Source organism: Nothoprocta perdicaria, unplaced genomic scaffold, assembly GCF_003342845.1.
Source record: "Nothoprocta perdicaria isolate Ctin4 unplaced genomic scaffold, notPer1 scaffold_12, whole genome shotgun sequence".
In the NCBI taxonomy this organism is placed as follows: domain Eukaryota; kingdom Metazoa; phylum Chordata; class Aves; order Tinamiformes; family Tinamidae; genus Nothoprocta; species Nothoprocta perdicaria.
This window is the reverse complement of record NW_020454316.1, coordinates 5,245,546-5,272,261: the sequence shown is the minus strand read 5'-3', so window position 1 is coordinate 5,272,261 and position 26,716 is coordinate 5,245,546. Positions and strand designations below refer to the sequence as shown.

The 26,716-nt window shown below is 37.4% G+C and overlaps 1 protein-coding gene across 5 annotated transcripts; it reads left to right on the top strand.

Moving 5' to 3' along the window:
- Positions 1 to 26,716, top strand: SUN1 (Sad1 and UNC84 domain containing 1). 5 transcript variants are annotated; one of them, XM_026053944.1, is made up of 23 exons: positions 1 to 62; positions 3,906 to 4,002; positions 9,629 to 9,823; positions 10,177 to 10,367; positions 11,468 to 11,494; positions 11,588 to 11,782; positions 13,529 to 13,651; positions 15,016 to 15,099; positions 15,432 to 15,542; positions 16,867 to 16,965; positions 17,606 to 17,699; positions 17,817 to 17,875; positions 19,043 to 19,179; positions 19,331 to 19,555; positions 20,072 to 20,158; positions 20,506 to 20,549; positions 21,093 to 21,228; positions 21,995 to 22,249; positions 22,798 to 22,882; positions 23,350 to 23,465; positions 24,055 to 24,222; positions 24,700 to 24,792; positions 25,214 to 26,716. In XM_026053944.1, exons 2-23 carry the CDS (start codon positions 3,926 to 3,928, stop codon positions 25,325 to 25,327), a joined length of 2,715 nt encoding a protein of 904 aa, XP_025909729.1. In that variant the 5' UTR covers positions 1 to 62; positions 3,906 to 3,925; the 3' UTR covers positions 25,328 to 26,716. The 5 variants fall into 5 exon arrangements, with proteins under 5 accessions (XP_025909729.1, XP_025909732.1, XP_025909731.1 ...); XM_026053947.1 differs by lacking the exon at positions 13,529 to 13,651 and having other exon boundaries at positions 2 to 62; XM_026053946.1 differs by lacking the exon at positions 15,432 to 15,542 and having other exon boundaries at positions 2 to 62.

Genomic DNA, 26,716 nt, shown 5'->3' with positions numbered 1-26,716 from the left:
GGGATCATCCGCAGGCTCCCGGCGCGAGGAGCGACGCGGAGCTTTGCCCTGCAGCGTCCGAGGTGCTGGGTGTACAAACAGTGAGCGGGCGTGTTGCACGGTGGATTCACGTTTGGGTGGTTTGTGTGTGGCTTCCTGCCTGAAAGACACTTGAAATGGCACCTGATGTGAATGTGCAGCTTTATTGTTTAGTGAAAGCCTTTTCTGTTTGTTTTTGTTTGTTTTTTTTTTTTTTTGTTTGTTTTGGTAGTGGCGTTACAGTTTGACCATGCCTGGGGTTCTTTGCATGCTAACATCTGTTTAATGGCAGCATCTGGCTTAAAGTGTGAATTTTATTATTTGAATCTCTAAAACAAGATCCGCATTCCTTTTTAAAAGTTGCGTGTGTTATCTGTGTTTGTGTGGGGTTTTTTTTGTGTGTGTCATTATAGCTTGGAGCTCTTTGCTCTTCAGCCTGTTTAAACTTGCACATATTTGGGTATGTGGAAACATACTTCCTGGAGTGTATTTACACAGCAATTTAATCTGGCTGCTATATTTTTTAATCAAAACTTTTATTGGTTATTCTGAATAATAGAAAATAAAGTCTGAAGTTCCAAGTACAACTTCCTTGCTCTCCGGAACTCATAGGGTCATATTCTCTGCTTTCATTTCTGTTAATTAGTCCAAAAGTCTGCTTAGGCTTTGGGCATTAATATGTCATAGTGACTTAACAGAATTGACTTGAATGGAAGGTAAGGATAGAATAGATTCTGCTTGAAGTAGTGCCATCAGCATCTCAGTTTTAAACTTACTGCTTGTAAACCCCTATGTAAAAAATAAGACATACTTTCTTGCCAGTTTTCTCATTCCTAACTTGTCCTGTAGCCTTACTAGGTTAAGTGCAGCAGCATTACTGCAGAATCATGAAATTGTTGAGTTTGGAAGGGACCTCTGCTAGTCTTTGTTGGGAAGGGGGAGGGTTAAAGCCTGGCTTACTTCCCTTTTGCCATCTGGGAATTGCAGCATGGTTCAGTAATTACAACGGTTTTCTGGGGCTTGAGAAACTTGGTTTTAATTTTCTGCTCAATAGCAGGCCCCCTGGTGCCTATGTCTGTTCTGCCAGTTTTCCGTTTGTGAAATGGTGGTATTGCCACTTCCTCTGTCACCAGGGTGTTTGTAAGGAAGTGCCTAGATAGTGTATTGGTGGAGGTCTATTTTTGTACCTCAGGTAAGGCATGAATGAGGTTCTTACTGTCCTTGCTATGTGTCGCTTGTAGTGTATGTACAATGTATATTGGTTACTGCCCTCCTCTTAAGACCCTGCTGTACCTAGTGACCCCTGTGGGGACATATCCCTTGTACAGCATCAGTGAAGCTTTCTGCAGTGGTACCAGAGTTTCACTGAGGTGAAACTCGGTAGAGTTTCACTGTGAACATGAACAGGTCACCTCTGTGACGGGTAAACAGAGTATGGGGCAGTGCTATGGCCTCAGGTCACTGTTTTGTGCTCTACATCCTCTTGAGGTAGCCAGGACTCTGTGCTAAGGTAAATTCTGCTGCCCTCCCTGTTTAGGGAAGCCCTTGTACTTAGGCCAGCTCAGAATTTGTCTCTTCTCTTGCTCTTCTACTGTGCACATTTAATATAACAGTGATACAGCGGGTTTGCAAGGGAAAAATGATGCTCTTACAAGATTATCATAGTCTCCTTCTCCAGAAAATGTAACTAATCCAGCTGTGTCCTCTGTAAGAACATGGAAGCTAATTTGTAAGCTAAGGAGCAATGATAGATGGTTGAGCTGTATAATGTCTGCTTGTTTTTATGCTGCTTCGCAGTTGCTTTTATGTTCTCATATTCTTGCTATTTAAAAAAAAAATTACATCCTTTCCTACCTTAAAGTGTTTTGTGGGCTTGCTAAAGAAGGAAGGAGGATTAAAGTTTGAGCACAATAAGGTTTGCAACAAAGCTGTTAATAAAAGCCTGCATGAATCTGATGCCAGGCAGTCTTGGGGTAGCTAAATTAAAAATCTGGTGGGCTCTCAAAAGTGTTGAAACTAGAACTGGGTACAAAGTGTGCCTCTCTGGTTCTGTGCCAAGTTTGCATGTTTAAGTTTTGTAAACGAGAAGAATTCATGGACTATGTGAGCAGTAGAGTGCTGTCATAAACATGCAGAAACAAATTAGGGAGACTTGCTGCTCTCCACCCACCCCTGATCTGTTCTGTTTAAGGTTCTGCTTGTAATAGTATGTGGAATGTTTATAAATAGAGTTGTTCTTTTCTTTTCTTTCCTTTTTTTTTTTTTTTTTTTTTTTTAAGAAATGGATACCTAAAATTAGTCTGTTGAACTAATAGCAAGGTTTAAAAAAAATTCCATAGCAAATTTTAGGTGAAACATGAAGCAAACTTAAATATCACATAATGGAAATGCTTGCTCTTTAGTCCTCAGAAACTATCATGTAAGTAGCAGAAACGAGACCTTATTTCTGCTTACCCAAACAAATGCATGGGACGTACTTGCATTTGAAGAGGTGGGCCTGTAAGCTTTAACTTAAAACAAGAGCAAAACTCTTTAAAGCAGTAACTGAGATGATGTCCTCCTTACAAACATCAGGATTTGGAGACAAGGAAACTGACAAAGTATTTTAGTGTTATGTGCAGACATTTTTTTGAACTGGCATTTCTGCTACCTGTGGCTGTGCTTTTTTTGTCATCTTTATATTATCCAACTGAAAACTCCTGTTTCGTTGCAAAGAAGTGCATCTTCTAAATGAGATATATGTTGATGTTTTGGTTATAAGTTTTATCCCAGGATGTTTTGATTTTAGTTTGGCACATTGACGGAGTTGTGTCGAATATCTTTTATGTACACTAGTATGCTGGCTGCTGCTGCTCTTACAGGATAATCCCAAAGTAGCCAAAATTCAGCTTAAATCCAGAATAGTGAAAGTTCTTGTTTACTAACCACAAAGAGTCTATTACGAAATTTTGCTAGAAAAGCAAATTTTCTTTCTCTTGGGTTGTCCAATGCATGCATATATATGTGTGTGTGTATATATATATATATATTTTTTTTTTGCAAATACTTTGTACTTGGAAAATCTTCATGGTGCTACAAATAGTCACTCATACAGTTCTACAAGTTTCTTGATATGGCAACAACAATTTTTACTTTCTTCCTAAAGCCATAGCATGTTCCAAAGAGCCCAAAGAAAGTTTGAGCATTGTTTTTTGAAATGAATGCCACCCTGGAAAATGTACCCCATTCAAACTATGTGAGTCATTTTGAAGCTGGCTTTTCTGTTTGGGTGTGTGTTCAGTGTTTCTGTAGTAGAATAACGTAACTGGTGCCAAATATTGCATTTCATATTGAAATGCAAGGAGTCTCCTTACTGCTTAGTGGATGATGTCCAGAGATTATAAAAGAAAAAGATTTCCCTGTATGTAAATGTTTAAGTTTTGGCAATGTTAGGCATTTTAAGTGCAGAGAGCAGCCTGTGCTGGTTGCAGCAATGACAGGTCTTTGAAGAAAAAGTCACTGTTTATAAAGAGCCCTCTGAAAACATGACTGGGTGTATTTTAAGTCTTTATGCTTATTTTGTAGGAGGGCAGCACAACTCTCATACAGAAGCGTAGCTTGGTAGTGGTAAGAGTGAGGCCTATTTTGCAGCAGTGTTTCAGAGAACTCAGGATTGCTGAAAATAGAGTAGGGTTAAAAAAAAAGCACTCAGAAATTAAAAGCTGCACGCCATGCAGCAGTAAGAGTCACCCAGGAGAAGCATTAATATTGCTGAGAGCTCCACATTTCTTGCAGCAGTAGCTTTTACTACTGCGTACTTCATAACACAGGCTGAAGGATGCAAGGGCTCTTACCTTGGCTTTAAATACTTTTAAGTCATTGCATTACTTTATTTTCACCTTTTGCAGTATGATTTGAAACAGTCAACATGGACTTTTCACGCCTACACACGTACACCCCTCCCCAATGTGTGCCAGAGAACACTGGCTATACGTATGCACTCAGGTGAGAACTTTATTTTTCTTGTAGAGAAGCTACATGTTCTCTGAATGCTGTTATTTTCAGAATGTTTTGCTTTTATGGTATTTCTTTAAAGAAGTAAACTCTATCTAGTCTCTGTTTGAAAATAATTGCTGCGTCCTAAGTGGAGAAGAAAATACGTCCTGAACTAACAGGACAATGACTAAGATAATGACTCAGTGTTTATTAGTTGCTATGAATAAAGTAGTCTCCACCTAGTTACAGTTGGTGTTTTATTTCTATAAAAGTGGTGTCAAAATTCTTAAGTGTTTTCTCTTATGTCTTGTAAGCTCTATATGTTTTTACTCTGGTAATTTGCCACTTTTTTGCTTTAAAACATTGATTAGTAGGCATTCATCACTGTTGGTGTGCAATTTGGCTGGCAGTAACTTATTGATAATGTTCTAGAAGAAATGCTTACTGTGTGACTAACATCTGTATTCTAATGAACTCTTGTGTCTTCTTGTTTAAACCTATGACTACTGGTCTCTTTCATAAAGAAATTCACTTTTCTAAAAATAGCTTGAGTCTTTGCTAGTTTTTGTATTACGCTATTCAAAAGAAATCTGTGGATGACAATTTGAATATTTGAATACTCATGATTAAATCTAGTGTCTTGATGGGGGGAACTTGCATTAAAATTTATCCATGTGTGCAGATGTGCCTGGTTATTGCTAGGTTAGTTTTTAGATTAAAAATAAGCATGATAATTAAATGAAGCATGACATTATTTTTTTTCTGTTCTGTGCTTATAAATCATGATTGTACATTTAATATGTATTTAAATTGGAAAATATTCGGTTATCCGTAGAACAAAAGTCATCAAGATTGTAGTATTAGATATTACTGAGCAATATTAGCTCTTCTTTATGCTAAGATTATTCACTTTTATCAGTTTTGGTGTGAGTCTTTTTTTTTTTTTATTATATTGATGGTATAGCAAAAGGGAAGTCTTAACATGATCATTGTACTAATTATAGTAAATGAAGTTGTAGCTCTTCTTGAAGTTTTAGAAAACATCTTTTGATAAGATGTTGATTAAATGAAAGTGTGTTTAGTGATTTTTACGGAAGAACCTGCTGGGCAGTGGGAGATGACTTACGTGCCTTTCATCATCCAGCAGGTCTCGATGCTTCCAGTGATTTTATCACTGTGTTAAATGAAAAGGGAGTTTCTCCTTTGTAGATGCTAGGTTTGCATTGTGAATGCATGATATATTGACTGAAATGCTTTTATCACAGGAGATATGAAGCAAATGTAGACCCGCAGGAGATAAGCAGCAAATGTAGACCTTGAATCTTTAGATATAGGGTTTTTCTTTTTTTCCTATCTCTATGTTTCCTAAAATGAGTTGTGAAATTATCGCTGCTCTTTTCCTGATTATTTGTCTTATTTGTCTAAAATGGTCATAGTTTGTTTAGATGGACTGTCTTTTGCACAGCACATATCTTTCCCCCAGTTGATATAGTAAGTCTTATTCTGCTTTAAAAAAAAAAAAAAAAAAAAAAAACACAACCTGCATTCATTAGAAAAATAAAGTTCAATGGCTTGTTCAGGCTCATTTGGAACTAGAGCCCCTCTCATCTGTCCTTCTTCCTTTATTCAGTCGTCTTTATTTATTTATTTTTATTGTGGCATGTTCATTTCTCACCAAAGTAGACCAGAATGCTGCCTTAACTGTCAGGGAAAGGAAGATGCAGAGTGATAGATCCCACTTGAATTTTGGGGTATAGTGCATTTTGACTTTGCTACTTTGGATGTAGAAAATAGCTGAAGTGTTTGGCTTCCTGCATAAATGGAGGTTGTCACATTGCAAAGCTGCGAACTTGTGAAGAAGCTTTTGTAGGAGGGGAGGGTTCCATTTCTTGAAGCTTCTGAGCCTCTCATTTTCTGTGTTGAGCTGTGCATTAGATATAGGTACTTAAAAATAGATAGAGCTAGAGAAGCTGTAGTTTAATGACTGACCTAATGAAGGCAGGTATATTTTAAACTAAATTGAAGTAAGTTCTCTTGCTGTTCTCTCTAAGTATTTCTTGGAAGACTAGCAAGTGTTCAATTAAAATTTCCTCTCTGAAAATTCCATGAATCACAATATATTAAAAAGAGGGACTATGCAATGCTCCTTACTAAGCATGTTAAGAGAATAGACTGCTTGGTCTTTTAACATACTTCCATATCTGTGTCTGTCTGCTGGATATTTGCTGAATGTCAGCTTATTCATGTGGTTTTTCCAAGTTAAACAATATTTGGGTGAGTTTCACCCCTTCACCTGAAGAACAGTGAATGGGGCTAAGTTGCCAGTTGGATGTGCTTTTGTGTCAAGATTTGCCAGTGTTCGCTTTATTTCTACCTCATTCTCTTCTCTGTCCCCTTCCTTTGTATTAACTTTGCTTATCCTGGGATTTGACTTGTTCACCTTTTGACAGTTCAAGGAGCTTCACCGCAAAGTTTGTCCGTGAGCTTCTCTAAAGAAGTTTACTTGTGCGTGTGGCACTACAGAAAAGTACAGAGGAGTTGAATACTACGAAGCTATTAATAGGTTTGGATATAACCTATTAATAGAATTTATATTTATACTCACAGGGATTACTGTGTGTTCGTAACTGTTTGTATGCCTCTAGTTCTTGCTTCTAGCCCAAATCAGGAAAGCCTTAAATTGATAAGACAAAACGAGCTGTTTAGGTGCCTTGCATTTGTCTATAGCTGTCTTAAATAATCCTGAATGTTCTTGTCCACTCTGTTCCAAGCCTGCAAAGTAAATAAGACTTGATGTCCTCTCGACCGGGCTGTATGTGTGCTAAAAATGGCAGACCTCATTCCCCTTAAGTAGATGTAACTTGAGAATTCACCCTCCAAAGTCCAGAACACTTTTTGTTCTGCAGAAGCTGATGTGAAGGAAGGAACTGGCAATGAAGATTAGATGCAGTCAGCAGTTGTGGCGTGAGCCACAGGAGGTGGTGGGACTCGCAGTTTGCATAGATTGCCAGGGGCATAGGCTGAAGTAGGTTGATTGCATCCCATCTTTATGTGGCTTTTGGCTGGCCATATGCATTAGGTAGACCTTAATAAAAATGTCTACTGAAAATGCCCTATCAAAGGGCAGACATGTTTATCCAGTGATTCTTCCCAGAGGAGAAAAAGATGCTTTTTCAAGATGTGAAAAACAGCGTAGAAAATAAGGAGACTTCATACTGTCTAAATTTCAGAGACTTCACATTTCCTTATGAAAAGAATTACTGTCCTGCATGAGAGAGAAACTCTCCTTGTTTTAAAGAGGAGAAGATAGCCTGATATTTTAAATTGTAGGACCCAGCTCCAAGCGAGGTATTTGGCTGGAATTGATGTAAATGCTCTTTGAGACAGAGCAAGTGTTCGCAAGGAGAAGCCCATTGAGGCAGGTTACAGCTGTCAGTTTGTCCCCTGTATGTTGTGTTCTCGTGAATTGAGTATCTGTACGAATTGCTGGGTGAAGATGAGAAAAAACAAATGTATAGTGGCAAGTGTAAATAGCAAATTTGAGTTCTGAAACAACTGTTTAGGGAGGGACTCGGTTCAATAATAAACTATTGAGAATGAAGGAATGAACAGCAGGAAGGGCCATATTTAACCACTGTCCTCAGTTCACATCAAGCAGAATACGAGCGGCACGAACCTTCTGAAACCACCACAAAACTATATTCTCTGTACCTCGTGAAATGAAACTGAATCTGTGTTGTGTGGGGTTTTTTTTTTTTTTTTTAAACATGAGCAGACTCCTCTCTGACTGCTGTCCTTTCTGCAGGGAAAAGCAGAGGGAAGCGTTAAAGTAAGCTCTAAGCTGTAGTCAGACTTCTGCTGTGTACAGGGCTGTGTTAGCAAGCAGTGCTGTCCAGCAGGTCAAGCAGGTGGTACTGAATACCTGGCACTGAGTCCACATGCCTTGGGGCAGATGAGACAAGGGATTGCTTTGGACTAGCTCTGGCGTGTGGTCCAGTGGGCTGGCTGCCCACGAGCAGCTGGAGCTCACCAGCAACTGCACTGTCTTGCTGTGTTGGTTTTCCAGGCAGGAGAGGTGTGTTTTGCGTGTGCTGAGCCTGCCCCGGCTCATGCATTCACATTTCTGTTGTAGAGCAATCAGGAAACTTGCTTCAAAAGCACTGATCTTGCCAGAAATTAATCACTATGGTAAATGTAGCTACTAGAACATCTAATGTTAGCTAGTTTATATGCCAAAATAATGCAATTATGTAAAAGTTGGTGCTGGCTTTTTGAAGTTTAAAGCAATAAATATAATCATTGTTTAGCAACTTCGTATTATTTTATAATCTGTTTTGGTTTTATATCCTTTTAGCCGATTATGTGAAAAAATCCCATGCATCAAAACGACCCTTTCTTCTCTAGTACCATTTCTAGTAATTGTAGGTGTGCTTGTTTTGTTTCCCAGGAAGGTATCAAAGTTTCCATTTCAAATACAGATAGCACAGTAGATTCATTTGATTGCTTGGGTTTTGGGGGAGAAGAGTTAGCTCTAAGTACCATACACATTGCTTGTGAGGGCGCAGGGAAGCTGAAGCTCTGCAGGACTGTAATATCACAGTGGTCCAGCCTGGAACAGGAGTTTCCTTGGAAAGCAAGCCCAAAACACTTGGACTGTCAGCAATTGGTGGTCCAGGAAACGGAATGTTTGGATACCTTCAGTGACAGCAGCTGTGGCACCAAGCCTCCTCCTACTGTGTCATGACAGATTGCAATTGCTTATGTGATTGAATGTTTCCTTACATTGTATGTACAATATATACAAGGATTGTGCTTTAGTCTAAATAACTACTGTTTAATTAATCTTACAAATTCTTTCTTGTGTCTTTCTGTAACTTGCCTCTTGGTTCTCATTGTTAGTTGTTATGAAGATTTTTGAGAGAATTAAATGTAAAATGTGCCTGAGTGCTGGGAAGGTAATGTTGGACATACTTAAATATTTCTTGACTTCGAACTAAGTTAAGAAAGTTTCAACCTTTCATCCATCCCCTTTTTCTGTGCGTGTTAAGCTACTGTGTCTAGCTGGATCGGAGGAGTCCTTAAATATATCAAAGGGGAGCTCCCCACTGCTTGGAGCTGGAAATTCAAACTAAACTTGTCATATGAATCTTTGACTGTCAAAATATGGAGTTAGCAGACAAAAATTGATCTCTTATTGAATAAAAACACGGAATTTTCCCTTGCATCTTATGGTACATGATGAATTTTAATTTGTTTCTAGGCGTGGTGAAGAGAACTTGTGCCATGGATGGCTTCATCCTTTAAATTGGTCCCAAATGTGCAGTGCATGTGTCTGAGAGATTGTGTAATGCTTGTTCTAGCTCAACTTCAAACACGTTTTCCATGGTAGCTATTTCCTTCTAGCTGTGATTTGCTTTGAGTTATTCAAGTTGTTATATGAATTGCATAGGAAAACTTTCAATATCTGCATAACCCAAATAATTTAGGAGTATGTGGTGTATGTTGTCAGTTTTACTGCATAAGCATGGATAAACTGCTTTAAATGAAAATCCAGGCTGAAATGAATGACTTTTTTGTTCCTATAAGGACTTCCTCTATAATCTGCTAACTTTGCTGCTTTTACTTTCTTTTTTAGTTCAAGCTATTCTTCAGCTGCTTTGGATTTTGAGACTGAACACAAATTGGATCCAGTATTTGATTCACCACGAATGTCACGGCGTAGTTTACGGTTAGCTGCTGCGGGCTTCAGTAAATCGGATGATGCCCGAAATGATACCCTGCATGACGGCTCTTATGCTGGAAACCTCTCTCTCAGAGAACAGTCTTCTAAGTAAGCAATTATTTTCATGAAGATGAGCTGATTTATTGGTTGGAGTCTTGAGTTTACACTTATGTGAAACATGACTGAGGTTTGATGTTTGAATGTAGTAATACAGTAAGGGATTAACTGTTTCACTCTTAGTGTTTACTGTCATATCTTGAAAATTACTGTATTGAAGGTATGCAGTTGACAATAAAATCTCTGTGTAAGTAGAAATTTATAAGAGTGAGGATTTTCTTGACCTGGCTTTGAGGTCCAATCAGTGCTAAAATACCTTGATGGTGCTATCACTTATTTAATGAGAAACAGAAATTTGTATCTCTAGTGCTTTATCTTTTTTGTATTTGCTTTCTGTTTCCTAGGATGTCGAAACAGCGTAAAAGTATGAATAAACAATCTGGCTCTGTGAGACATACACCAAGGAGAAATCTTTCCAGCTCTTCTATTTTTAGCCAAAGCAGTTTCAATAGCCATGCCAGTGACACATCGATGGTGTCCACTGTATTGGATGAATCTCTGATTCGAGAGCAGACTGAAGTTGATCATTTCTGGGGTGGGTAATGAGCTTTCTTGCTTATTTCAAATGGTGTAAAAACCGGTTTGGCACGTGGAGGGTGTATGTCCATGTCTTCCTTTACACACTCATTTCTTCATCCTTTACCCAAACACACTTATTTACACTCTGTTTTAGACATTTGCTTGCTGAGGTGTCTGCTGAAAACTCACTGTCTGGCACTTAAACTCCCGTTCTTGATTTTGGTGGCACTGTAAACATCAAGTGACGTTTTACAGTCAAATTGATATGCCAAACAGAAATGTAGACACAGCATGGACTTAGTTCTTACAATTGCATTTCATCTGATCCTTCTTATCACTGTCTGCAAAATGTACATAATGTACAATATTGAAAGAACAGTAAGCAGGGAATTGGTACTTTTCCTTAGGGTTGTTTAAGGAAACTCTATCTTGTTTGTTTATAAGCCAGTGTGTTCAGCCTTGATATATCCTAATAGCTCCAAATTAGTAGCCTCTTAAAATATCCTAGAAGGTGTGTGTGATTGTGAGTTTGGAGGCTTTACTGGAGCCACCTTCTCCTTTTTCTTTTAGCAAATAGAAGCTGTGGGAATTGTCCCCATTAAAAACTGGTTGGGAGGAGATAATGAGTTATATTCCCCGATTTGGACTTCTTGTTTCTAGTTAGTACATCCCATGTTAGTGTCAGGGGAGGTCATCAGAATCTTTCCATCTCAGTAGATGGATGCTAAACTTCAGAACACTCAGGTTTTAGAAAAGGATTTTAAAAGACAGTAGTGACAAAGTGGTTACTAAGCAACAGAGATGATTCTAGCTGGTAATTAGCTGCTGTAAAGTCACATGGGAGCTGGCTGTGCTGTTTGGCATTGATGTTTTTCTCCTGCAACTTATTCTATAGAAAACTTCATTAACTGTTGGCGTGCTACACTAGTGTCCATTTATGTGTATCTAGGGAAGGGGTGGGCTGCAAAATTAAGCTGTTATAGTTGCTTTATAATGAGGAATTTCTTTACAGTCTTAAAAAGCTGATTTCTTAACTCAGTGTCAGATGTCATAGTTGAGTATGGAATTTCATTATACTTGGGAGCAAACATTTTTCTTTTTTTTTTCCTTTTTAAGGTCTTGATGATGACACTGACCCTAAAGGTAACTACACAGTCCTCTTGTTTTCACGAGTATTCTGTTTGCTGTGACTAGCAACATAGTTTGTCACTGAATGTCCTACTCTTGGTTTGCTAGGTAGTGAAACGACCCTGATGCAGGGGAATGGTGAGGTAGCACCAGCAGAAGTGCAGACTGCAGTGATCAATGGCTATACTTGCAGTGACTGCAGCATGCTTTCTGAGCGGAAGGAGGTTCTTACAGCCTACTCTGCTTCACACGTGCCATCTTCCAGAATTTACTCCAGGGATAGAAGCCAGAAACATGCATCTAGTAAGTATTCTTCTCTGCTCTTTTATATTTGTGTCAGAATGGCATACGTTGTAATTGATGCAGTTTTTGAAATAGTGTTAAGCATTTTTTCCATCCTCTTAAATTTATCAATAATTGAATTATAAAGATCATCTTATTGTGAAATAACTTTTCCTCAAACCAGTGGAGGCTTTGATGTCGTCAGCTTCTGATACACAGCTATCTATGTTTCTTTTCATGATGTTGTAGGAATTAAGGAATAGCAGAATTGGTTCCATAATATCTTCATAGGTTCGGAATGATGTGGAACACTATGTACTGTTCCAGACGGTACAGACTGTGGGGGTCTCTTAATCTGGTATTAAAACAGTGTGTCTGTCCACCGGGTTCTTGACCAGCATTTTCTCGTAGAAATCTGCTTTATACAGTCTGATTCTTTTCCTTAAATGATCGGAACTTTCTGGATTGAGCAGAACTGTTACTTTGCAGTGTTACTTTTATCTCAGAAATAAGGATACTTCCTTACCTCTGATGTGTGTTGGTGTTATTTTGAGGGGAGAATGGGGGAGTGTTAGGGCATTTAAACTTCAGCATATTAGAGGTGAACTGTGGAGAAGAAAAAAAATGATTTCTTTCCATTGGAGGCTACACTTCTAAAGCCTGAAAGTTAATGAATCTGCCTTAAAAAAGTTTCTGCCTTTCCAAGGCCATCTTATTTCTCTGGATAATTGCCTCAGTATCTTGACTGTGTCAGCTTACTTCTTGGAATTTCATGATTATTGGTAGTCTTTAGGGACAAACGTGAAGGTGTATGGTGTTTATCTTGATTCTTTTTTTTTTTCTCCCCTCCTCCCTGTTAACAGTGGTCTTTAATTAGAGTGCAAATAGTTCAGGGAGACTTCAAGTTGTAAGAATGTATTTGTTTGAACTGTAAGGCATGGCTTTCAAGGCTTTGAGGCATTTATTTCTCTTTATCTACACTACTTTTTTTTCTGCTGTATTGACACAATGAGAGTTTCAAGAGGCACATTTTCAGTGCTGCAAAATGCTTTGTATTTGCATAGGAAACTCTTGCAAGTGAACCCTTCCTTCTATATGGCTTTTAAACTTTAATCCAGCAGCCTGGTTAAATTTGTGGGAGGGAAGGACACAGTCACAGCAAGTTCTGGAATGTGACCGGTTCCATGAGTGCAGCACTATGGAGAACTGTGACTTTCTTCCTGCTGAATGCTCTCTAAAGGAGAAGATGTAATAGAAAATAACTCTTATAACTCTTAAGGCAGGCTACTGCAGTAACTTCTTTCTTCTAGTTTAAACATGAGAAGAAGTGAAAAGGTCTTTCTCTTAAGCCTGAAACAGGAGTGTAGTTTATGCCTCTTATTTCCTTTGAGCTGCGAACCATGAAGTCAATAGAAACAGCTCAAATAATTGAGAAGTCCCGAGTTCTGTAAGAAGTGATTCATTGCTATTAAGGGTTCTTAATCTTCACTAAAGAAAAAACCTTCTCACTAAGACATTCTTGCTGAAGCAGTATTTCTGTTTTGAAGGCATTTTATTCAGCGTGTAGCTCTTGCAAAAGCTTTTGCTTTAATATCTAATGCATCCAGACTTTTTCTGTCATGCTTGTTTAAGCTTCCTAGTCTTGACTAAACAAAAGCTTTGGATTCTTCAGCCTCACTTTTCTGATAGCTAATTGTCACAAGAGATAGAAGTACAACTTCGTGTAGGCGAGTAATTCATGTTCACCTGCTTTTTTTTCTTTAATAGGAGGCACCTATTTCTACATGAGTAAGATTCTGCGATTGGTCAAACATACTGCAGCATCTTTCGCATCACTCTTAGTGCATCTATTTCAAATGGTTCTGCTGAGGCTGGGTTATGAACATAAAGGTACCTCTTCAGTTGTCGAGCTTGGGCTTCACTCTGGATTTATCTTTGCATAGCTCTTTTCTTACTGACTTCAGTGAACCTTTTGTGCGCCTCTCTGCATCTTTTTTTATAGTCGTTCTGCTGGCTATTTTCTTTTCCCTTTTTTCTCTTCTCTCTTTCAATTGTGCTAACTTTTCCACGCTTTCCCTTTCTTCCCTCTTTCCTCCTCCACATATTCTCTCTCTACAGAGAGAACATGGATTGCCATGTGGATTTTCTCTAGGAAATACCAGAAGGTAACGTTTCAGTTGAGAATCTTAAGTTGGTTTATAAAAACTGGTTTGTGTAATACTGTCAAATCTTAGCTTTCCAGTGTCCTCAGAGTGGGCTTCTTGTTACCCTTATGTCCATTGTGTATGTAAAGCTTTACTTAGATTTACCTTGAAAAGTAAAGCTGAAGTCATCCCTGTGCTTAGGCACACTTCCTTACTTGAAAAAATTTGATTTTTCTTTGGTGTTTGCTCTTACCTTCTGTCTACAACAGCTTAACTGTTCTGGTCAAGCATATGGAGCTTGTGTGTGTAAACTTTTTCTATGTCTCTTCTTGTTCTGTTTGCCTTGATATCTTAGAACTTCTTGATGCTTTCTGGTCTAAGAAGCAACACAGAGAGGTGAAACCTGGCCCTACAATGAGAATAGATGTTTAGGATTTGATGGTTTTATTTTTTTAACTGAAGTTTTGTTTTTAGTTAGCTACTTACTTAAAGCATTTAAAGAGATTTTAAAGTGAATATATTTTATCTACACATCTTCACATAACGAGCACTTTATTTCTGTTCTGAATTCAAGATTAACTTTCCAATTATCCGTAGGAATGGGCCTTACACTTGAATATTTTTTCTCTTACCTTTCAGGCAAGATCTTACCAAAATTTCCATCCACTTTGATTTTGGAATTTTTCCAAAATTTCCAGTCTAAAGATGGTGCAGACTAGTGTAAAATTTAGAATATGATAAACCAAAATCATTAAATAATGGTCTCTTTTTAGGCATGTAAAAGCCAAGTATCACATGCCAAGCTCTGGCGTTTTTTGCAAAACCAGAAAATTGAACTCGAGGTTGTTATTGGAGAGTGGAGAGCAGAAGGGTGCTGAGCTGTAAGGCTCTGTCATCTTTAAATAAGAAAGTGTGATTGGACAGAAGAGGCTTATTTTACAACCATCTTTACATACTTCTTGCGTTTCACTTAAATGATCTTCAACTAGATTGAGAACTAAACCACTAGTTAAAATCTGTGTATCTGAAAGATTTTGAACTTGAGAGAAACGTGTGTGTATGTATGTATATATATTTGTGTATATATATATATATTTTAATGTGTTGCAGCTCACTCGGATTACTGTGGAAGCATGAATGTAAAGGAGTTTTTTAGAGACAATAGCCGTCTTGGTGTAAATGAGGAATCAATATGTAAGTAGAGCAATTGTTGTTTTCTGTTAATCTTGGCTGGACTCTTGGATGTTGCAGTATTGCCAGGGTAATGTCAGATGCTCCATGAGTCTATGGAAGCTATAAAGTACCCTCTTGTTTCCTAACTTTAGATGTAGGAGGAAAAAAAAAAAAAAGGCAGTTACCTGATAAATTGTAGTTGTCCTAGATGAGTATTATTCTATTTAAATTTGCTTAATGGTTCTTGGTTTGATAAGTGATAATATGAAATAGACCTATTCAAGTTGATCTTATAACACTTTTTGTTTGATATTGGCTTCGTCGCATTAATTGACTGTTACCACAACCAACAGGTGATGACTGTAAGGGGAAGAAACATCTTGAAATACACACCACAGACCACATGCAATCCTCATGGGCTAAAAGGGTAGCAAGGACCATTTGGCACACCTTTTCTTATGCAGGTTGACTTGGATCTTTTTTCATTTGCTTTTATTTTACTTCACAATCTCACTTATATTAATAATTTGTGTTAGTTTGCATTTTTTTTCTTCTTAACTACATCTATCAAAGTAGATTAAACTGAAATATCTAGAAAAATACATTTACATACTATTTTTTTTTCCTCTTTGACTCTTGCAGTGATACTGGCCTTATACAAGCTTGGTAGGTAGTGAGACTGCTTATCTATATTAGTAAGTGTGTTAATAGACACTTGTGTTGGGAAGAACAAGTCAAATTGTAGAATATAATTCAGGTCTCTTAGTTTGTTGCACTTCAGGAAAGTCTGTACCCTTTATGGTGGGGGAAAAACTGACTTTAAATGAAAGCAAGGTATGAAGGTATTGATATACAGGTTATCTTAATAAAGGGATTTTATTTCTGTTTATTTCTGTTTTAGTGATAGTCAATTTTTACAGGCATCTTATGTAGTGATAGACTCTTCCTTGTGAGATCATCCTTCCCTAGCTTGAATGACAGAGACATCAAGAATCTGTTGAATGCTCTTTATTCAGCAAAAGAAAATGCTTTGAAACACTTCAGTCACCTAAATGCTTTGCAAAATATTGGGTTGGTATGTCTATAATCCCTCAGATTAACCGAGATATCTCTGCTAATCTAAAAATGTAGGATTACTTTCTAGGTATATGCTACTTAGTGTAGAACAAAGTCTAATCTAGTCTGATGTAGTCTAGAATTCAGTAACTGTTGGCTTCAGTGGGCTTTAAATTATAGCATTTTTAGGAGTCTCAGAACTGGCATACTGTAGTTCCTTGGAATATTCACTTCTCATTAAAAGTTATTTTGCTGCTTGTAACATTTTCTATAGGTGGCAGTGTTTGGTGTTACTTATTAGTATTTCTTACTGATGTAGTTCCTTGATTAGGGTTTGAAACTTTAACCAAAAGCAAATAAAATGTGTTTTAAATAATATACTTTAAATATTTTCATTGAATTTTTAAAATATTATCTCTTTTAAATAGTATGCATACCTGGCAATGTAATACTACGAAATGTAAATCTTCTGGATGTGGAAAACTGGCATTCTAAATGCACAAATGCTAATGTTTATGAGGATACTTTGTCCAAATTTACTTGGTTATGCTTAATATATGTAAATAAATATTGAAGAACCAAGTTTATAGTTTACTGATGGATATGGTAACAGGTTTGTGCAGAACATGTAGTGATTGGGGCTTGAACCTCAGTTTTACTCTGTGCTGCAAAAAATAAACATCGTTTCCTTTGTGTATTGTTACCACATACAATTAATTTGTCATGATCTAGGTTGCTTTATAGTTCACATGTTGCGAACAGTGGGAGCAACTGGATGGCTTGTGTCTCAGAAGGTGTTGTCTCTACTTTGGCTGCCCATTTTTTCCTCAGGTTACTATCCTGATCTGTGTGCGTGCATGTTGCCTGTGTCTTTTGACAAACTAGGAGTCTGCAATAAGTGGCTTACAACTAATTCGGCTGTGTTCTTGATGTTGCTTTTAGTCTTTGAAATGCACATGCTAATACACTTCCTTTATTGACCGAAAGGTGCTTAATGTGAGGGCTTCTGTTCACAGGCATAAATGGGAAACTTGAGGAAATAAATATATGGGTAGCCCAGAAAATGAGTCCCCAAGACCAGTGGGGTGTATTTGGTTTGGTAGTAATTTCCTATCAGGATATTCCTCTTAGCAAAAACTGGTGCTAATCTGTGCACTTACTGAAATATATTGAAACCCTCAGTCAGAGGGCTTGGGCTCAAACACTGAGACAATTTCATGCGAGAGGATGCTGTCGTAACAAATGAGCATTTCATTTTTTTGCATGGCTGTTGTCTGTGTTGAGTAGCTGATGTTATAATGCTGTCATACTTGTGATACAAGTCTAGATGTTAAGCTGCATGTGTTACCTGTACTCATCCATTTCTCTGCTCTGCAAAGCAGTCTCAGCCACAGCTGCATGTCCCTTTTCCTCTTTCCTCTGGCATGAGCTGCAGTGATTACATTTCATGTTACCCCTTTTTATCTCGTAGGGAGGGCAGCCTCTAGTGTGTTCAGGTGGCTCAGAAATGGATGGTATCAGCTTGTTACTCTGGTGTCTTTGCTCAGTACTTTTCTTGTTAGAAGGTATGTATCCTTTGCCAAAAAGCATTTTCTTTACGCAAATTCTTAACCCAGTTGTAAACAAAAAAAATGACAAATGTGTTTTTATTTAATGTAAGCTTTCTCTATCTCTTTATTTAGATGCCTTCCAAATATTTTCAAGCTGTTACTGTTTCTCATCCCACTGCTGTTTTTACTAGGTAGGTGAATTGTTCAGCTGGTAGTGTGAGTTGATGTAGGCTTACTATTGTTGTGCCCAAATAGCATTTTTGATTGAGCTTCAAGTTACAGAGAAGACAAAGCACAAAAGGCTGAATTTTGGTAGTCAAACACCCCCTGCATCCCTTCCTTGAATTGCAGGGAGCTCAAAGTAGGCTATGTATATACCATATAGAATATGGTGTGTATATATATACTCAGAGTAGGCTCTGTGTGTGTGTGTGTGTGTGTGTGTGTGTGTGTGTATATGTATATATCAACTGTTGTCAATCTCTATAAAAATGGGGTGGTTAAGTCCCTTTAACAGCATATTCTAATTCATTCCTTTATTCTAAACAGTGATTTTAGTTTCTTGAAACACTGCTAAGCTTAGACTGCTTAGCTGGCAATATTCCAGGCCAGTTGTCCCTTTTGAAATACATAAGAATTCGGGCCACATCTGAAGAGCAGTTTTGTTTTCCATGCCATAAAGATCTTACAGCTTCTTTGTAGGAAAGCTGAAGTTTCTCATCAACTTGCAGTAAGGACTCAAAATTCTTTGTACTAGAAGAACAAGATGAGAAAAATTATCCAATATAGAAAATAGTATTTCTCACTAAGGTACTGCAAAAATAAGTGTAATCTTTGTCAAGTGCTTGTTTCTATGGAAACAAAAAATTCTTCCAGTTTTTACTAGATAATGATGCAACATGATCTGTAGTAAATAGGATATAAAGCAAGATATTTTCTATTCAGATAAAAAGTTAAAAGTTTTAATATCTCTTATTCTGTGAGCATGGCCTGTCTTATTGGATAAGTAAAATCTAGGTCCCAAGGGAAGCAGTAGTATGTGATTAAGGATATATGATATATAAGCAGAAGTTATTTGATTCAAAGCTGTATATCACTGTCTGCTATATCTCAACTGTCTTGGGTACTTGACCTAACAATTTCTAAAGCCTTTAGAAGTAGCTCATATTGCTAGCTTTTATTGAGGGTGGAATATTGTGCACTGTGTGCTTTGTAAAGACAAGATAGCCTGCCTCCCTAAGTAAAAGCTTCTGCTTGTAGATGGAAGCAGTTCTGAGTAGATGGAAGCAGCTCTCAGTGAGATTTCTCCTAAATGTCCTTTTTGATGATTTTTTTTTTTTCTCTCTCTCTCACAAAAGGTGTGTGGTCCTGGGGGTCTGACAGCTTCATTGCATTACTACCTTCATTGAACTGGACAGATTACAGAGTGCAGAGAATAGATGACTCAACTCTGAAACCACAACCAGATTCTTCTCATTTTGTGCAGCCTCCAAAGGTAAGGGAGAACAGTAAAGAAGAGCCTTTATATATTTTAGGACCGTTTTTAAATTCTGTGTCTTAAATATTTCACAATAACTGCTGTTACTAAGAGTAATGCAAATAAAATATCTTGATTTTATACATTAAAAAAATTCTTTATACTTTAGGATACCATAAATATCTTTGATTCTGGTCGTATAACTGAGCTGGAAAAGCAAATGGCCTTCGTGTCTGACAGATGCCATCGCCATGATGAAGAACATAGCAAAATGATGCTTCTGCTCCAGAAGCTTCAAGATCAAGTTGCCCAGATGAGTGACAGAAGTGAAGTATTGACGCTGATAAAAAATGTGATAAGTCAGCATCTCAAAGACATGAAAGAGGAAGAAAAGGTAAAGCTAAATCAGTCATCGTTACTTTCTGAAACATATCAGAGCACTCTGTTAATGCAGATTATTAGTGATCTGGCTTCTGCATTTTATTTTGTAGTATAGAATTAATTGATAATTAGTAAATGCCAGGGAATAAAATCACTGTTTTTCTTCCTCCTCTATTACTGTTCACAGAATTTTTAATTTAATTTTTAATTCTAATAGATGGAATTAAATGGAAGCTAAAGATGGAAGCTAAAATAGTCTCACATCACTGAAAGCAGTTACATATAGAGAAAAAAGATATAGGAGGGTCTGCTAAGAAAGAAGAGGGTTATGGTGTATAACTCCCACTATGCTGCAGAATCGCACTTTTTTAACTGCAAATGTGATAATTTCTCACACAGTCTGCAGGATATTAGGCCCTTTTGAAAGTTATAAGCAAAATTTAGAAGAAAAAATTTACTTTGAAAAAGGAGGGGAAAAAAGCTATTTATACTGTTTGTACTCAGCACAATTCCTTTTTCTTCTTTTAAGGCTAACTTTCTAGCTTTACATCAAGAACATGAGATGCGCATCACAACACTTGGAGATCTCCTTGGAAAGCTCTCTGCTAAGTCTGAGGTATTGGGCTAACTAGTTATGGCTGTAACTTTTTTCTTTTTTTTTTTTTTTCTGAGGGATTTAAGTGGTCTATTGGTAATAATTGCAGTTTTTTCTATCTCAGTCTTTTTGTTCTTGTTCCTCTTTCTCCCTACCTAAAGTGGTGGGTTTTTTGCTGCTGTGTTTCTACCCCTGGGGCTTGGTTATTCACTGTACGGTGAGACAGAACCGAGAATTTTATATTCCCTGTAATTCAGGAACATAAACGTAAGTGGTGCTAAAATGCATCATCTTCAATGCAGTACTTTATTGTCCTTCTGTTATATGCAGTGCCCTTTGTATATTAAAACAACCTATTGTATTTTTAGGACATCCAGAAGGAACTTGACATGGCCAAAGCAAAAACAGCACGGTATGAGCACTCAAATAAGCTTTGCTCTTTCAATATGGGCACTAACTGATGATGAGAGAAGTTAGTCTGTGAAATAGAGCTAACCCATTTCTTGTTTTTTCAGTTGACTACCCCTGCGTAACATCTGTTAGGGATTAGAATTTTTCCTCAATTTGCTTAGTGAAGTGTATAATACCTACTTTTTGATAGGCTTTGTATTAACTTCTTGAGCTTTTATCAAGACTGTTTTTTGTCCATGTTTTTGGCTTGTCAGCTGTACTGTAACCTACATATTTAATGCAAGGAAAAACTCCGCAGCACTTCACTGAGTAGCTTTCCCTTTGGGAATAGGAAAAAAGAGTATTAGTTGGTGAATTTTTATTTAAATTAATAATGACTTTAGGATGTTGTCTCCCTCCCTCCCACCTCAACTGAACATTCACAGTGTTTCTTGGTGAATTACTGAACTAAGAAAGACTTTTAGACAACTGCCGTGTTCCTTTGGATTTTGATGGAATGATTGAAACTATTTTTTTCTACTTGTTGACTCTTTGTTTTTGTCAGAGATGGTGAGGAACATAATCACCTTTTATCCAAAGTTAAAAAGCTGGAGCTAGACTTGTCTCAGATGAAATCAGAGCTGTTAAATTGGCAAAGTGTGAAGACTAGCTGCGAGAAAATAGATGTCATCCATGAAAAAGTAAGTTCAGTAACTGTCCCGGTAAAACCTGGTACTGCTTAGGTTTACTCAGCTTTCCTGAAAGGTACTGCAATGCAATTTTATTTGCATTTAAGACATGATACAGTAGCATTTTTGTACACTATACTTTGCTGTTATGACCCATATACCTTGCAAAATCATGCACATTTGGAGAAGTAATTCAAATAAATTCAACAGCTTGTTATTTGGATTTGAGTCATTTAAAAAAAAAAAAAAAAAAAAAAAAAAAGCAAAACCCACATTTAAATTCTTCAAAGCCCTTTGTAGGTTCTGCTTAGAACTCTGACTAGAATGCACCCAGTGAACTAGAGAAGTAAGTGTTGATGTTGGGTTGTCAACTTTGGTCAAAATACCCTATTTGAGTATTATTATAAGATGCACTGACTAGTAGTATAGGGAATCAAAGCATATCCATAAGTTAACTATCCTGAACTAGTAAACTGCTGTCCTTAAAGTTGCCGTAGTGCCTTCCTTGAACTGTTGAGGCCCCAGATGTAAACTGTATATTTTGCTCTGTATATCTTTGCTTTTGTTTGATCTGGAGGACAAACCATACAGGAAGAATTCGTTTTTGCTTTTTTTTCTTTCCTGTTTTTCTGTGCCCCTCTTGTTTCAGCTTAAATCAACATAGGCTAGATCTGTCAATAGTGCTTAAAGTCAGTGTTGATTTCATGTTATACATATCGTACTACTTAGTAGCTTAGAAAGACTAATTTCTATTGCAATTGTTAATATCTTCTTCTAGGTAGATGCCCAGGTGAAAGAATCCATCAGGCTAATGTTCTTTGGTGATCGACAAGAAGACTTTCCTGAATCGCTTCTTCAATGGCTTGCATCCAATTTTGTGAGCAAAAGTGATTTGCAGACCCTGCTGCAAGACCTAGAGTTGCAAATCCTCAAGAATATTACTCTTTATATGTCATCGACAAACCAAAAATTAACATCTGAAGTAGTCACAAATGCTGTGAATAATGTAGGGGTTTCTGGAATCACGGAAGCGGTAAGTTAGTCCAAGACCAAAAAAAAAATCCAGCTAAAATGGTAAAAAGTAGCTTAGAGGCATTTTATGGAGTATGATGGTTAATGTGGGTTTAACAGGTTTAACACCTGCCTAAGAAACTAAAGGAAATGGGGAACAGCTACAGAAAATGCCTTTTCGAACACCCTCACGGTCACAGCTTTTTTGTCTGATGTGAACATGCTTTTTTCCCCTCCAAGTATACCATCTTAAAAGCTGGAGGTTTCCCCAAATGTGAGCATACCCAAAAAAAAAAAATGCAGCTCCATGGCTTGGGAAGGTGGGGAAAAGAATGCAACTCTTGAAGCAAAAAGCAACTGAGATGCAGCGCGAGTTTGTTTTAAGCCAGACAGACATGTATTAAAAATGGCTTGTGTCTTAACAGAGACTTTCAAGCATGTGTTTGAGTACAGCATCTCAAAAAGATGCATGCAGCTTCATAGATTTGCTTGCATCAATTTTCTATCAGTTTGTATTACTAGAAATCTTTCTCTTCTCCTTCTTTTCCTCTTCTATGTGCCTATCTGTAGCAAGCACGCATTATTGTCAACAATGCGCTGAAGCTCTATTCTCAAGACAAGACTGGCATGGTGGATTTCGCCTTAGAATCCGGAGGTAAATGGCAGAAGAAATGTTTATAAATAGCACACACTGAATCTACTAAAAATCTAAAAGCAAAGACTAAAAGATACAACATTCTTCTGTGTATTGCCTAGTGGTCAGGCTGCTGTAATCTGCCTGTTATTAATAGGGTGATATACTAGCCACAAACTCTATAGTAGATGATAGAAGGTAAAAATATACATAAATATATATTGGATGAACACTTTCTTAAAATACCATAGATTCTATAGGGAAGGATACTCCTTTCTTAAAGTTTTACTTTTGATCCAACCAGCTGATCCTAGTAATAATGCACTTGATTGCTAGATTTTCGTAATTTTGATATATCTTTGAGGAAAATAATGGGAAATGACTGGTATAGTCATCATGGCTGCTATGAATCTTTGTCTTCAAAAAAAAAGTCTTTGAGAAGAAGAAACAAGTAAATATTTCTGCTAACCCGACTTATCTTTTTTGAGGTGGCAGCATTCTGAGTACTCGCTGCTCTGAAACGTATGAGACTAAAACAGCATTAATTAGCCTCTTTGGGATTCCCCTGTGGTACTTCTCCCAGTCTCCCAGAGTGGTGATTCAGGTAATGAAAGGATAAATAAACTCTGCAGCGCTACATGTTGAGTGGCTTGGGTTGTCTCCTTGGATGCTGGTTGTTTGTCTGTGATCCTGGGGATTGAACTTTACTCTTGTGAATGGGGTTCTTCCAGTATACTTGGGTTATTGGGTGCTTATACTTGAGCCTGCCATGAAAGTCTGAATTTAGCACGGGGTTTGTACAAAGTGCAGGCACAGGGAGGATTCCTGCTGAGAAATAATCTCAAGATGGCTCTTCAAAACATGGCTGTTAGCTTGGGAAGATCTGCTGTCTTCCTGAAGAAAGTGCAGTTGAAACTCTGCAATCCATATCCTTTGGTGCTGGACAACCAAGACGATGCATAATCCAGCGAGCACAGAGAAATTTCATCTTATTTTCTCTTTGCCCGTTGTTTTATAGAATAAGCTGTGATTTGGATCAAAGCTGCTGGGAATTTTATGTTGTAATTTACCAAATAGATTAGATTGTCACGTAGTGTGTCTCTTTTAAGGCTATTCCCGGTAGTTCAGAATTCATTATGACCCTTAAGATAAGGAGATGCTTCATTTTTTCCTTCTCTTAAACTGTTTTCTAGCCGGACATGTATCCAGGAAACTGCTGGGCTTTCAAAGGATCACAGGGGTATCTTGTAGTTAGGCTTTCAATGAAGATCTACCCAACTGCCTTTACTTTGGAACATATACCAAAAGCCCTTTCACCAACAGGGAATATCACCAGTGCTCCTAAGAACTTTTCTGTATATGTAAGTCTGACTGTGAACAATTTCATGTTTGTAAATGTAAAGAATACTTGTGTTTTCTGTCTTGGAAAGTGAGCTTGAGGGAGGAACAGCAAAGAGAAACTTAGGTTTCTGTTGTTGCTTTTAGATTTGCTTATATTCTCGAAGAGCTTCCAATTCTAGGAATTCAAGGCAGTAAAACTCATTCTGAGGTTGTTGTTTGTTTTGCCTTGTTTTTTACAGGAGGAGAAAATATCTTTGAGGGGAGAAAATTCTGTCTTTATGACTAACATCAATTTTTAAGCAACTCAACAAGTTCTCTAGTATAACCTTGATGTTTCTCATTCTTGTTCATCCTGAGCCTTTATATTATCCACAGCGATACTGATTTTGCTAAGGCTTCTGAATGCTGCTTGCTGTTATACAGAGATATATATAGACATGTATCTGGTTTTAATTTCAAATTTGGAGGGATCAAGACACTTTGTCTTCCTTTTGTAGGGTCTAGAGGATGAATATCAAGAAGAAGGTGTGCTGCTTGGACACTACTTTTATGATCAAGGAGGAGAGCCGTTGCAGATGTTTCCAGTAAAGGTAAGTCTGGATGGCAGTGTTTACATAGTCAGGAGATAAATTATTTTCTATGGTAGTACTTAATAGATGAATAGAAAGACTCCATTCTCTTTAGCACTATACTTTCCATCTCAATTTATCTGCCTTAAACACTGTGATTTAAATATACCAATAAGATGGGAGAAAAACAGTCTGCTATGGTACACAAATGGTTTGGAGACACTAAATGCGGAATGAGTCCACTCCATGCTTTTCCTTCTGTCTTCCTTCACAAATAAGTAATTGAAAGCTATATTCAAAAGCATGTCATCAACTTCCCAAGGTGTAATCTAGATATTGATAAAAGTTAATATTGGCATGAATCTGTAAAGCGACTTCAGTTGTGCACATATCTCTTAGAATCCTGACTCTGGTTTGTGTTTGCTCTTTCCTTCTCCTCCAGGAGAAAAATGAGAACGTATTCCAAATAGTGGAACTGAGAATTGTTTCTAACTGGGGACATGCCGAGTATACGTGTCTTTATCGGTTCAGAGTGCATGGGAAACCAGCCGAATAGTCTTCTACACTACAGCTTTTTTTCCTCTCCTCATTGTACATTTTATTTTCAATTTGTATATACTGGAAAACCTAGAACACTGGAATCTGTAAAGGATGAGGATGTGAGATGTATACTACAGAATTACTGATCCTCTGATAAAGGCAGAAGACTGTCAGCAGAACTGTATTAACATTTATTTGCTCTGGTGCTCGGCTTGTAATTGCCACTTAGCTTCATATTTTCGTGTCCATGCTGAGAAAAATATTGCATGCAAGCTACTCTGGTTCATAAAGCTCAGTTAGCAAACAGGTGTCACCTATTTTATTATAAATGAATGTATAGGCTTTCTAAAAGAATAAACCACACTTTCTGCAACTAGGAATCTGTTTTTTTCTTAATCCAGGATTCAACTGCATACTTCTGTTAGCTTGACACAATAAGCCAAAAACTGTGGTACACTTTTAAACACTGACTGTAGCTAGAGGTGCAGTGCAGATGACCCTCGTCTGCACTGCAGATGACCTTTTTGGTCGTCTTTTTGGTGGATCATAAAGGGCTTATTAAATAAGTGCTTAATATGGTAAATTGTTTAATATGATAAATATTACTGTCAGGGATAGTTAATGCAACCAAAACTAATTTAAACACCAGCGAATGAGAATGCTTTACTGTAACTTGTGGCCATGAGTCAATCTAAAAGTCGGGGATAATTTTAACTGAAATCATTTTTAAGATTTTGTTTTTCAACCATAGAAAATTCAGTCAGGTTATTTAATTGCTGTCTACTAATGTTTACTAAGCAGCTCAGCAGGCTTAACAGCTCAGCTTCAGTCTAGCTAGTCAGTGTATCAAGGCTGCTTTGGAACCAACACTGGAGAGAGGAACAGTCTTCAGTTGCTGAAAATAATCTTTTGGGGGAGAAAAACTCCTTAGCTGGTTCATTTTATAGTCAGTAAACGTACTGTGATGAAGCAGGATACAGCAAGAAGACTGAAGTAAACCTCACTACTCTGCAGTTGCGAAAAACTCATGTTCAGTATTGCTGTATTTCAATACTTTTTTTTTTTTTTTTTTAGTTCTTTCCAGAAAACTTAGGGATAAGAACAGAAGAATAATGATTTGCTCTCAAGGAGTGTTTTCATAGAACTGAATCAGTCCTTAGGTTGAGTTGCTTTTGCTTATTGATCCCCTTAAGATTGCTACTTTGAAGTTCCCGTTCAGAAAAGATTCCTAAAATGTACTTGTATGCAGAAATCTTATCTTGCTGTTATGATTAGTCGACTTAGTTACAACACGTGAACTGTTAACACATTGAACTGCTGACTGGTTTTCTGAATAGAGTAATGTATGTTGCACAACAGTCCTCAAATGTTTAAACAAGGCTCCACGTGAAAATCATTTTCACTT